Source organism: Simochromis diagramma, unplaced genomic scaffold, assembly GCF_900408965.1.
Source record: "Simochromis diagramma unplaced genomic scaffold, fSimDia1.1 OVJJ01000216.1, whole genome shotgun sequence".
NCBI classification, from domain to species: Eukaryota; Metazoa; Chordata; class Actinopteri; order Cichliformes; family Cichlidae; genus Simochromis; species Simochromis diagramma.
This window is the reverse complement of record NW_024386883.1, coordinates 3,580,323-3,594,316: the sequence shown is the minus strand read 5'-3', so window position 1 is coordinate 3,594,316 and position 13,994 is coordinate 3,580,323. Positions and strand designations below refer to the sequence as shown.

At 41.8% G+C, this 13,994-nt stretch overlaps 1 protein-coding gene and 1 pseudogene across 2 annotated transcripts; both read left to right on the top strand.

Annotated features, from left to right (window-relative positions):
* The first annotated feature begins 36 nt into the window (after positions 1 to 36).
* On the top strand, positions 37 to 4,120 carry LOC120734350 (serine/arginine-rich splicing factor 1B). Of its 2 annotated transcripts, XR_005696000.1 has the most exons (5): positions 37 to 564; positions 1,031 to 1,236; positions 1,340 to 1,512; positions 2,755 to 3,070; positions 3,401 to 4,120. XR_005696000.1 is itself a non-coding variant. In XM_040033121.1 (4 exons), the coding sequence occupies exons 1-4, from the start codon at positions 374 to 376 to the stop codon at positions 2,965 to 2,967; spliced, it is 783 nt and encodes a 260-aa protein (XP_039889055.1). In that variant the 5' UTR covers positions 38 to 373; the 3' UTR covers positions 2,968 to 4,120. The 2 variants fall into 2 exon arrangements, 1 of the variants encoding a protein (XP_039889055.1); XM_040033121.1 differs by having other exon boundaries at positions 38 to 564; positions 2,755 to 4,120.
* Positions 4,121 to 4,552: 432 nt separating this feature from the next.
* On the top strand, positions 4,553 to 12,394 carry LOC120734349 (annotated as a pseudogene).
* Positions 12,395 to 13,994: the final 1,600 nt, after the last annotated feature.

Sequence of the window (13,994 nt, the reverse complement as noted above, 5' to 3'; positions counted from 1 at the left end):
CAATCCACTGAGCTTCAGACTGGTAGATAACCCTACCATCTGAACAGCTGTGGCTCAGGTTACGGGTTACGCTTTAAAGTGTAACCCCACTCTCCGATAGGTGGCGGTATACGCCTTTTAAAGCTAGACGTACCCTGTGAAGAAGAATCCGTTATCGGTAGCTTCTGCTTGCAACTTTTAGCCCTTGCTTATCTCGTTGTTTGGATTCCGCTTCGAAGTGTTTCAATTTTTATTAAGGTGTAGCTTAAACCGAATCTCTAACGCGTAGTTCGTACATGCCGCTTACTATCTAGGCGCCACTCTAGTCATTTTTTTTTTTTACCAAAAGTTGATCTATTAGCCGGCTTGCTAACTTCCCTCGCGTTGCGCCATCATGTCTGGCGGTCTCATTCGAGGACCCGCGGGGAGTAACGACTGTCGGATATATGTGGGAAATCTCCCTCCCGACATACGTTCAAAAGACGTGGAAGACTTATTTTACAAGTACGGAAGTATTCGTGATATAGATCTGAAGAACCGAAGAGGAGGACCACCGTTTGCTTTCGTGCAGTTCGACGACCCGAGGTGAGCCGCATTGTCCCGCCGCCACGTCTGCCTGTTATCTCCACAGTTAGCCAGCTACACCCAAATAAGGGGACACAACGTGCGAGTTGACTGGATATAACCTGTAGCAAGAATTTGGTTTAGGAGAAGGTTTGAGTCGAGTAATTGGAGCTCTTTTTGGATTGTCGTGAAATGTGTGTTGTTGAGGCCTGCAGGAGGCCACGTTAATTGGCGGTTTACCCCGTTAAGTACCTGTGAATGTGCTTGCAAATGGGCTACTACCAAACCACTTTTTAGCTGATGGGTAATGATCAAGATACCAATTAAACGATTTAACAAAATATCTATCATCTATAAGTCCACTATAAGAGGCTAATTTCCTCCCCATTTTTAAATGGTCTGTGACAAAGACTGAGATACGAGTAAAACTGCATGTTTGTTTGCATTATTGGTATTAGATTATTCATTTCACTGTTCGATTTCACAGGGATGCTGAAGATGCTGTTTATGGGCGTGATGGATATGACTACGATGGCTACCGTCTGCGTGTGGAGTTCCCTAGAAGTGGAAGAGGAGGTGGAGGTGGTGGTGGTGGTGCTGGAGGAGGGGGAGGAGGAGGAGGGGGAATGGGACCCCCAAGGGGAAGGTATGGTCCCCCATCCCGACGCTCGGAGAACAGGGTGGTTGTCTCAGGTGAGTGGTGTATTTTTCTATCTGAAGGTTGTGGTCTCTAGTTTAAAAGTGTGTAGTTGTATGTGTAAAGCTTACAAAACTTTTGTTGTTATTTACTTGTTAGGCCTTCCCCCCAGCGGGAGCTGGCAGGACCTGAAGGATCACATGCGGGAAGCAGGTGATGTATGTTATGCTGATGTGTTCCGTGATGGCACTGGTGTGGTGGAGTTTGTACGCAAAGAAGACATGACCTACGCCGTCCGTAAACTGGACAACACAAAGTTTCGCTCCCATGAGGTATGTAAATCCTCACAATGTCAGACTCTCTTAATAAGGACTAACTTGAAAAGCTTAGTCTTAAGAAGAAGAAAAAAAAGGCGACAACTGGACTTCTTTAGGCTTGCAAAGAGGTTTCACCTTTAATCAAACGGAAAACAAATAGTTACAGATATTTATGGTGTGTTCCTGATGTCAGAATTTCTGTTTTCCAGTCAGAAATTTAATCTGGAACACCCCCTGAACTTGGATGTGCCACTTGTAAAGTCAGACCAGACCCAGGAACTAAATAATTCATAGGCAGCATACCTTGACAACAAAATGTAGCATTAACCCACCTTGGCTCATGTGCTGACTCACATGATCAGTAATGGGTCAATGATACTTGGAGCCGCTGCCAAAGGGAACAAATGCTGCTACACTTTAATTACCCGGGACTCTCCACCATTTGTTTTATATGATTTATTGATCTCACAAGGGAAATTGTTTTGTTACAGTGGCAGGATAAAGAATAAAAATTAGCCTGTTACAGAAAGACAGTTAGTTACAGTTTCACAGAAAATGTCAGGAATGTCGGCCTGAGGGAGAACTAACTCTTTTACCTCAGAATTGTGGAGTGGGTGAGATGGATTGTCCAAGATGGAGAGCAATTTGAGCGTCCTCCAAATTCTGGCCAATCGTCGTTCCAACCTTGTGAATCAGTTGGCACTGATGCTTTTTCTTGCTCCTTATTGCTACCACAGATGGGTAGGAGACCTTCAGGATCACTTAGAACTGAAGGAGCCTGTTGGCTGCGAAGTGAAACGTCTTTGTAAACCTAAAGAAGTCTTGATGCCTTTTTTTTTTTTTTTTCTTCCTCCTTTATCTCCAATCTCTTAAAGCTGTTAAGACTACCATTACCCAGATGACTGAGAGCCAACACAGACATTGAAAAGCTTACTTAAACATTGTAAGGAATGTGACAGTTAATTTGCAGTAAGTAAAGCAAAATGCTCAACTGTAAAGATTTCCTGGTGATAAGAATCAATAATTGGCTTATCTGTTTTATATTAACAGAAACGATCTTACTGAATGATGAATTGGCTGATTGTGAATGCAATTTAAAATTCTGATGTGTGGATTGAGGTTGTTGTGCAGCAGTATGTCTGTTTATTTATGACTAATACATCAACCAGGAAAAAATGTGGTTAGCTATTTCTGTATGTGGGTTTCATATAACAGGAAAAGGAATGGTCGGTGATGTGTGCTCATGTTTGTGTTCAGGGTGAGACGGCTTATATCCGTGTGAAGATGGACGGCCCTCGGAGCCCCAGCTACGGTCGCTCTCGCTCTCGTAGCCGCAGTCGAAGCAGGAGCAAGAGTGGATCACGCAGCTACTCCCCACGCCGCAACAGAGGATCTCCCCGATATTCTCCCCGCCGCTCTCGCTCCCGCTCCCGGTCCCATTCCCGCTCTCGCTCCCGCTCTCGCACCTAGGCAAGCCTGACCTAAGAGCCAGAGTGGAAATCTTCACATTACTCAACGAATCCTGTGTATTCATCAAGGATCATCTCGTGTGTCACCTATGTATGCTGTCATGGTGTGTGCTTCCTTCCCTAACCGACACCAACCCACCTGCAGTTTTATTTTCCATTCTAATTTTTGCAGACCAGTTGAGCGTGCACATGACCGAGTTTTGCTCCATTATTTCTTCTCTTCTCTCAAAACGTGTTCTGCTTCTGCTGTGTCATCTCTAATTCATCTGTGTACCTCTCTTCTCCTGATTGTCCTGGTTGAGTGTTGAATGTTTTTTTGCTTCATTTGCAAAGATTCTTTTTTTTATTTTTATTTTTTATTTTTTTTATTTTTTAACTTCCTTCAGGCGAAATACTGCTGTCTTTTTGACCTTCTTGTGTGTTTCTCTGTTCAGAGTTCAGAGGAACAGGATAGGATGGGAACAGAGGAAACAGTTCATATTAGGATAAACAGGAGGAGGAGGAGTCAAATGTGGCACCAATGGTATGATGGCTGTGCCTTGTCAACTGTGAAATTATAAGGCTGTTCATTTTTTCTTTTTTCTTTTTTCAAAAAGCATAAATCTGACAATAGGGCCCAGTTTGAATGTTTTCAGTAGTTAAGTTTTTTCTTTTGGTTTTTTTGGTTTTTTTTGGTGCTTCTTCTCATCCTTTATCATACAAAGTAAATCTTTGTATTTTGGGCTTGATTATAGATGGTTTTCTCCTTTTTCTCAAAGTAAACTCCCTGGTAGCTGCATTTATTTACATTACTTCAAGCATTTTCCTGAAGGTGTGATTCTAACTCGCCTCCTTCTCTTTGGTTCTGCTGGTATTCTGAAGGTTTGGACTGGGCTCATTGTCTCACCATTCCGGAGCTGGATCAGGATTCAGGATCAGATTAGGATTAGGCTTCAGGATGGATACATGGAGCAGGATCATAGGAGCGTTTTTACCGGGAGAAGATCCCGACCCCCTGGCCCTGTCCACATAAACCCATCAAACCGGAACCATTGTAGTGCGATATTCAGAGAAAATTGGCTTTCGAATTTTCCAAAATTTCCCTTTTTGTGTGGGACCTCACAGACAGACTTACTGGCTACACAGTGCCGCACCGTTTATTTTTATTTTTTAAATAATTAAAAAGAAGAGAAAAGCATGGATCAAATCCAGGAGGAGGGCTGGGAGGTGCAGGATGGATCCACACGCGTAAGGAGTGGTAAATAGTGGAAAACCGTTACCAGTGGAGGAGGGAGGGAGGGGTGAAGAGGGAAGTCTGGGAGGAGACAAGGGATCGTAACTTTAATGTGGTTTGTATCTTTTTTTTTCTTTTGTTTTGTTTTTCTTTTTGGTCTTTTTTTTTTTTTTTTTTCTAGCGGTGGCTGACTTCTGATTTTCTTACACATGATCTCGATTATCTCAAAGCTTTATTCTCTTTTAATAAAACGTTCTACAACATTAGATGAACTGACTTTTTTCTTTCACTGCATTAAAAATAGTGTGTACAGAGTATTTGAACATATTCCTCTAGGTGGCTGCTGTTAATTTCATTGTCTTAAAAATCTCATAGCTTAGCAGGAGCACTGTTTGCCAAGGTGCTACCTCTTTCAGATCTTTCAGTCCCGCACTCTACACTTCTTTGTCTCTTATGATGAAGCCAGATTTGCCTCATTCTTCTTCCTCTTGCCTGGTCCACTTTGACGTCTCCACAATGGATCATCTGCCTCCATCTCACCCTGTCCTCTATGACATCAGTCCTCTGTATATCCTACACTACATCCATGAATCTTCTCTGAGGTCTTCTTTTACTCCTGCCTGGCAACTCCATCTGTCTAGTATAATAATGGATTGCATTTATATAGCGCTTTTCTAGGCACCCAAAGCACTTCACAATTCAGTCACTCAGAAGCGAGGTTGCCATATCGTGCCATCGGCCCCTCTGGCCAATACCAGTAGGTGGTAGGGTAAAGTGTCTTGCCCAAGGACACAACAACCAGGACAGAGAGCTGGGGATCGAACTGGCAACCTTCCGGTTACAGATGAGCTTCTCAACCCCCTGAACTACAATCGTCCCACTATGCATCCTCTGCACATGTCCAAACCATCTCTGCCTTGTCTCCCTAACTTTGTCTTCAAATTGTTCAAATTAAGCCGTCCCTCTGATCTACTACTTTCTAATTTTGTCCATTCTGGTAATTTTCAATGACATTCTTAACTTCAACTTTGCCACCTCCATCTTTGCCTTCTGTCTTCTTTGCTTGTGCTGTCTCTTGTTAGTGTTAGGAGGCAGTGAGAGAAGAAAAGATTAACATCTTCCCCACTCTTCTATCATCTTCAGGCACACTATTGTGCAACAGCTCTGGAGGCAGTTGTTGTTAATCTGGTCTTGGACAGATTTTATGCCAAATGGCTTTCCTGACAGAACTCTTCCCGTTTGTCCAGGTCTGAGAGTGGGGTTAACGATATTCATTATTATTCAATAACGGTGTTGGTTTACTTAAGTAGTTGAGCCTCAGGGTCATTTATAGCAACTGGGTTCGTATTCCGCTTCAGTCTTTCCTGCTTTCTTGTCTCATCATCACATACCTATTTAAATAAAGGCATTTCTTTAAAAGAAAAAAAAATGCAAGTATTTGATTGTGTCTGTGCCAGCACGTTTAAACTGTGATGGCTGAAAATCTAGTGGGTGCTGAAACACGACTTGTATAAATACTAGAACTATTTTGTCTCGCTCTTATCTAAGATCACGTTTTGTCTCGCACTTGTAGAAGCGGTCTGCCGCTTTATTACGTGTACGTGTGACGTACGCTGTCCCTGGCCTCCATTCAGTAGTGTCATGATGGTCTTCCTCAGTATTGGCACTCATGTCACCAGTCCAGTTAAACTGTGAGCACATATTTTATTTTTACAGATAAAAGCTGTGTCTTTATTTATCTATTTCCCCCCTAACTGCTTGTTCGGGCCGCAGACGTTTAACTGTCACCCTAGCTCGCTGCTAGCGCTAGCATGTCCGGCGGAGGTGTGATTAGACGACCTGCGGGGAGCAACGACTGTCGGATATACGTAGGGAATCTCCCTCCCGATATCCGCACCAAAGACGTGGAGGACGTGTTTTATAAATACGGAATCATTCGCGATATTGACCTGAAAAACCGGAGAGGAGGTCCGCCGTTTGCCTTCGTAGAATTTGAGGACCCGAGGTGGGCTGCAGTGCCACATTTTAACTCATGTTTACACCGAAATATCAGGACAGACTTTAAAGGTGATTTTAAAGCCAAAGAGATTCATGTTAATGCCCACATTTTAGAATTGTACTTCAGAATAAGCATGTATATTGAAATGGTTGTCATTGTTAATTTGGGTGACAATTGTAAGTAATTGTGCTTAAAAATGTTTTGTTTTTTATTTGTATTTATTACTTTTGGGGCAATGTATGTGTATGGAGTCAACAAAATATCCACAAAAAACACTTTAAAACGATATATTGTATCATTATCTCTTCTAAGAAAACAGACAATTTTAGGTATAAATGAGACAACAAAACCCCCTCCCAATAAATAAATAAGCAATTAGTTTTTACAAGTATTTTAAGGATATAAAAGCTGAGGGGCAATGCTCTACACCAGGGGGACATTTGAACCCTGCCCCCCTGTAGATCTGCCCCTGGTGTTAATAAGATAATATTGGTTTTAAATTATAAGCTCAGTTTTTTATGAAATCTTATTTCTACCACTAAGGAGGAAGAAACAAAGAGTTTTGACTTATGCCATTCACAAGTCAAAACTCTAACTTAATACCTCAAAATGTCCTTATTCTTTTTCAGTTTCTGGTATTATTTCTCCAAAATGTGAGTTAGAAAGTGGCAGAAATGAGTTTCCATAGATTTTAACCAACTAGTTTCACAGGTTCCGGATACAGACTGCTGGGTTTCAGATGTTTTCATTTTATTGGCTCTGTATTATGCCATAGTGACCAGATATTTGTAATATGGTCATCTCAGGTACACAGGTCTACTCCCACCTGTATTATCCAGAGATGTTTTCAAAGGTCTGCACAAAGACCCTATTATATAGATTATAATAAACAGATTAATTTGAACAGTAAACCTTGCAAAGCCTTTTAAAGTAGTATCCCTGGCACTTGCTTCACAAAGTTTGACCAAATTAAACTATTTATCTTCAAAATGATTTACAGGAGAGTTGTTCTTTGAACTTATCAGTAGAAAAATAAACATCTGTAACTAGAATTTAGCTAAAACAGTTAAATAATTTTTTTAATTAAGTAAACACTATATTAAAAGTAAAAGAAAGCAATTACGAAGTAAGACGAGCAAGATATCTTGAAACCTCATTGAAAACGTCCCTGTAAGTCCCCCTGATATTTCCCATTTGTATTTAATGAAATCCTTCATACCACTGAAAGTAGGCGGTCAGCTCTATTTCCAGCTTTTCTGTAAAAGTGTGTGTTTCAATTAAAAAATGATTGAACAGACAGAACATACAGTGGGGCAAAAAAGTATTTAGTCAGCCACCGATTGTGCAAGTTCCCCCACTTAAAATGATGACAGAGGTCAGTAATTTGCACCAGAGGTACACTTCAACTGTGAGAGACAGAATGTGAAAAAAAAATCCATGAATTCACATGGTAGGATTTGTAAAGAATTTATTCGTAAATTAGGGTGGAAAATAAGTATTTGGTCACCTCAAACAAGGAAAATCTCTGGCTCTCACAGACCTGTAACGTTGTCTGTAAGAAGCTTTTCTGTCCCCCACTCGTTACCTGTATGAATGGCACCTGTTTGAACTCATCATCTGTATAAAAGACACCTGTCCACAGCCTCAAACAGTCAGACTCCAAACTCCGCCATGGCCAAGACCAAAGAGCTTTCGAAGGACACCAGGAAAAGTATTGTAGACCTGCACCAGACTGGGAAGAGTGAATCTACAATAGGCAAGCAGCTTGGTGTGAAAAAATCAACTGTGGGAGCAATCATCAGAAAATGGAAGACATACAAGACCACTAATAATCTCCCTCGATCTGGGGCTCCACGCAAGATCTCATCCCGTGGGGTCAAAATGATCATGAGAACGGTGAGCAAAGATCCCAGAACCACACGGGGGGACCTGGTGAATGACCTGCAGAGAGCTGGGACCAAAGTAACAAAGGTCACCATCAGTAACACACTACAACGGCAGGGAATCAAATCCCGCAGTGCCAGACGTGTTCCGCTGCTGAAGCCAGTGCATGTCCAGGCCCGTCTGAAGTTTGCCAGAGAGCACATGGATGATACAGCAAAGGATTGGGAGAATGTCATGTGGTCAGATGAAACCAAAGTAGAACTTTTTGGTATAAACTCAACTCGTCGTGTTTGGAGGACGAAGAATACTGAGTTGCATCCCAAGAACACCATACCTACTGTGAAGCATGGGGGTGGAAACATCATGCTATGGGGCTGTTTTTCTGCCAAGGGGACAGGACGACTGATCCGTGTTAAGGACAGAATGAATGGGGCCATGTATCGTGAGATTTTGAGCCAAAACCTCCTTCCATCAGTGAGAACTTTGAAGATGAAACGAGGCTGGGTCTTCCAACATGACAATGATCCAAAACACACCGCCCGGGCAACAAAGGAGTGGCTCCGTAAGAAGCATTTGAAAGTCCTGGAGTGGCCTAGCCAGTCTCCAGACCTCAACCCCATAGAAAATCTGTGGCGGGAGTTGAAAGTCCGTGTTGCTTGGCGATAGCCCCAAAACATCACTGCTCTCGAGAAGATCTGCATGGAGGAATGGGCCAAAATACCAGCTACTGTGTGTGCAAACCTGGTAAAGACCTATAGTAAACGTTTGACCTCTGTTATTGCCAACAAAAGTTATGTTACAAAGTATTGAGTTGTATTTTTGTTATTGACCAAATACTTATTTTCCACCCTGATTTACGAATAAATTCTTTACAAATCCTACCATGTGGATTCATGGATTTTTTTTTTTTTTTTTTCACATTCTGTCTCTCACAGTTGAAGTGTACCTCTGGTGCAAATTACTGACCTCTGTCATCATTTTAAGTGGGGGAACTTGCACAATCGGTGGCTGACTAAATACTTTTTTGCCCCACTGTAGTTTGCTGTTTCAGCACCATGGAGAGTGACACTGGGACTGATGGGGTCTGAGTGTTTTAATAAAGAAATGACGTTTCTCTAAAAACACTTCCCATGTCTAATTAATGTGCACTGTGATTTATTTACACAGCTGTATTGGTCTCTCCATGTAAGAAGTGTCCTCAGAAAATTATGCCAATTTTAGATAATGTTGTAAAAGTAAATTAAGACCAATGTTGCAATTTTATTTTGGGTGAAGCAATGCTTTTAATGCCTTCGGTTATTTATGGGTTTAATATAAAACACAGATGTGCTTTGCAAGTCTGAAAAGTGAAAGCAATTAAATCTGCATTCTATTTGATTGCCACTAGGGGGCAATAACTGCAGTTTCAAAATACTTTGGTTCCTATGTAAATCTACGGGAAACTGGCTTTCTTACTTAACCTTTCTAAACAATTTTTTGCTGAGTTTATGGGTTCAGTCACTCATTTGGGGTAATACCGAATTTAAAAAATTGAGTCACGGTTTTAAATCTTTCTCATACTAAGTTTCACAAAGGTAATGCTCATTGGCTAACCACTTAAGCATGTGGTTTCACAAAGAGAAGCTTCTTTCCTCACATCCTATTTCAAAGCACCAGCTTGACTGCGCAAAAATCCTCACCTCCAAGCTTTTTAACCCAGACTTCAGAAGCCAGTAGGTGGCAACACATTTTATACTGTCTGTGGTTGCATACTGTTTTGTCCTTACCATTTTTTATCATTGAGGGTAAACTGGACAACAAGACTACTCTAATTTGTCTGCACTACAAATGAGATAATGAAAACAGACCATCAAATTGCCTCTCTGAATCTTAAGAAAAAGTTGTATGCTTGTTGTTAGATTGGCTCAGTTTTACGTTAACACATTAAAGTGATATGTTGAGTCTTCAGTAGTCCAAAAGTCAAAAGTCGATACCCTCTGTCATGTTCCGAGGAGTGCGTGAGTGTCAGTATCACTCTTCAGGGATGCAGAGGATGCTGTTTATGGACGTAATGGTTACGACTATGATGGCTACCGTCTGCGTGTTGAATTCCCTCGAAGTGGAGGTGGAAGGGGAGGTGGTGGCAGAGCTTTAGGAGCCCCAAGGGGACAGTATGGTCCCCTGTCACGGCGCTCCGAGTACAGGGTTATAGTCTCAGGTAGGCGCGTGCATCTTGTCACCTCGCATCTTATTACCTCCCCACCTTAATGTGTTACATTTCCTATAACATCCCTATTCTTCACGTCAGGCCTTCCCCCCAGCGGGAGTTGGCAGGACCTGAAGGATCACATGCGGGAGGCAGGTGATGTATGTTATGCTGACATGTACCGTGATGGCACTGGCGTGGTGGAGTTTGTACGCAAGGAAGACATGACCTACGCCATCCGTAAATTGGATAACACCAAGTTTTGCTCCCATGAGGTAGGTTAGGGTCGCTGCAATGAATAGCTCTGGGAGTAAATTTTAGGATTTAAATTTTCCAAGGTAAGTCCTGATACAAAATTTCGAGCAGGGAGAGTGAAGAAAATGGTGAAATTCTACATTAATGACACTAATCAGATGGTGTACAATGTTAAGACCATGTTTAATTTCTTTCGTGGAGATTCTTTGTAAGAGGGCAGCAATCTTTTCCAAATGTTTTTAACCACAATTAATGTAATCAAGCAGCTCTTTTGCCATTCCCGCTCTTCTGTTTGTATGTTCAGGGTGAGACAGCCTACATTCGCGTAAAGATGGACGGCCCTTGCAGCCCCAGCTACGGTTGCTCACGTTCTCGTAGCCATAGTCGAAGCCGGAGCAACAGCGGGTCACGCAGCTACTCCCCACATCGCAGCAGAGGATCTCCTCACTACTCTCCCCGACGCTCCCGCTCTCGCACCTAGACGCCCCTCCTATGACATAAACCACCAGCTCATCCCACCAGCTCGTCTCAGAGTGGAGACGACAGACTTCACAGAACAGATCTCCATGGACCATTTGCTGTGTTAACTGTTTCCTGCATCTCTTGTGTGTTTCTTTTCCCCCAGATTTCTGTTGCGGGATTTATTTTGCTTTAGACCAGCTGAATTTTCCTGGTTTATGTATGTCCCCTTTACTTATATCCTTTTCTCACCCTTTTCACGCACAATGATCTCAACCTTTTTCCTGCAAACTTGTCCCTTCCTATGTGTGTACTCCTCCTCTTCCAGTTCCAACCTGTGTGTGGATTGTATGCTTTGTGTTTTGGTTTTTATACTGGGGTTGTTATGGATGTATATATATTAATATACATATATTTGTTACCAGCATTGCTTATAAAATTGTATTTTGACCCTTTCCTGTGTTTCTCTGTTCAGAGTTCAGAGGAGCGGGATAGGATGGGAACAGAGGAGACTGTTCATATTAGGATAAGCAGGAAGAGGAGGAGTCAGATATGGTACCAATGGTATGATGGCTGTGGTCGCTATATCGCTAAATCTGCATAAGATAAGGCTTTAGTCCATTTTAGCCATAAATATATGCTTGAATATAGCTGATTACTGTAATGAGATGTTTGTGGTTGTAGTAAAGGTTTTGTTTGTTGCATGCTCACATTCTAAAGTTCATACTGGCAAGGTTAGACAAGCCCCTAAAGTCCAGTGATTCTTCTCAGTAGTCCCTGCAGATTTTTCTAAAACATTATAAAGTCCTGTGATGGTTCTGTCCCTGGTAGCTGTATTTGTTGACATTTCTTTAAGCATTTTCCTGAAGGTGTGATTCTAACTTGCCTCCTTCTCTTTGGTTCTGCTGGTATTCTGAAGGTCTGGACTGGGCTCATTGTCTCCCCATTCCGGAGCCGGATTAGGATTAGGCTTCAGGATGGATACATGGAGCAGGAGCATGGGAGCAGTTTACCGGGAGAGGATCCCGACCCCTGACCCTGTCCACATAACCCCATCAAAGTGGAAACATTTTGTAGAAATATTCAAACTTTAAATTGGCCTTCAAACAGCAGAAAGAAAATTTCTTTCCACACGGGAAGGCTTCCTGATGAGAATTATTTTTCTTTTTTAAATTAACATGATCAAAGCTTGGTGTAATCCAGGAGGAGGGCTGGGAGGTGCAGGATGGATCCACGCACATAAGGAGAGTGGTAAAGCTAAACATGAACACACTTACGGAGGGTGGGGAGACTCGGAGGTTACAGGAGAATGTGACTTTATGTATGTCACATTTCTCTTAGGTCAGCGCTTTTCTGCAGAAGATGCATATTCATTAGGATAAATATAATCTCCAGTACCTTGAAAAGCTTCAATAAAAAATCAGTTTCCTGTTTTCCTGGTTTTCTTTTTTGTACAATTTCTGCAGATTTATCAGATTACACAGTACGTCTACAAGTTTCTGACATATTTCTGGCCTGATATTTGACTGCTCTTCTGTTGGTTGGTTTCTGGCATGGACTCAGCTTTTAAGCATATCCCACAAATTTTCACTGAGGTTGAGGTCATGACTTTGGAAGGCTATTCCAGAAAATTAATGTTAGCCTGTTTTCATGTGTATTTGCGATCATTTTTTTGTTGAAGCATCCAGTTGGGTCCAAGTTCCAAACATCTAGCTCTTAATTTGAGGTGAAGTTAAAGAATCTGGAGGTAGCCCTCTTTCTTTATGATTCCATCCACTTTGTGCAGTGTACCAGTACCAGTGGCAGCTAAACAGCTCCAGAACATGATGCTACCATCACTATGGTTGGCCATACCGTGTCATACCGTGGGGTATGTTCACGGGGTATGAAGGATCTCCAGGCATTTGGTTTGTTCATGGCTGGAAATTTCAGTCAAGCTTGACATCTCAGTTAATGGTGACAGTGGACAGTGACCCTGCAGGGTCACCATGGTGTTCCAGCAGTTCCAGTTAATAGCCTGCTTGAGCCTTGGATTTGGGTCTTCTTCCAGACACTGGAAAAGTGGTAACACATCTGAATGACTTGTACTTATGTACTTGTGTTTGAACTCATGATCTTGGAGCCTGCAGTTGTTTAGAAATCACTCCAAGAGACCTTCTCAACTTGTGTAGATCTACAATCCTCTTCCTTAGATCTTCACCGAAGAGTTCCTTGGACTTCCCCATTGGTCAATCCACCAACTGCTGTCAAATAAATACTTTATGTGTTGGCAAAGAAACTACCATTTATAGTCAATTGTGACAATCAATGAGAAGTTAATAGGTCTTATCAAATTAAAAAACACTGTAGAACTTTCAGCACAACTTAAATGATTTAAGCGAGTGTGTGCACAAAATTGACTCTCTGTGGATTATAGAAAATCCAAAATAATTCCAACTTGTTTCTTTAAAATCATTAAAGATGTATGCTGTAAAATCACTACACTGTGGAAAAAGAACAGTTCAAAGAAATCATTAACACACAAAAGGACTGTGATGTTTATGCTTGTGATAAGTGAAAGTAAACTTCTCGGCACATTTGCAATGCCTCAGTTTAGGGTCTTGGTTATCTACACTACCTTTCTGAAAGAGGGTAGAAATGGACACCAAATAAAATTACAGACATACCAGCATGAATAAATAAGGATGATTATGAGTCATGCAATGGGAGCCCAAGAATAAAACATATGAAGTTGAAAATGATCATAACGGGTATAATTTAATGTTACTGTGAGGTACTGAGGACTGTGGAAAAGGGAGAAAAAAGAGAAAAAGCAAACCAGGACAATTTGAACCTGTGTTTTTTACATGATTTGAAAAAACTAAAATCTTGTTCATAACTATTTTATTAGTTATGAATGTGCATATTTTGGGCCCGAGGGGGGTTGCACATCAATCACCTGGATCAAAGGGGCAAGTTGGGGGAGGGAACGGGTGAAACGTTGCATTCTGGGTGGAAATAAGATGCGGGGTGCTGTCCGCAAGTAAAACCACG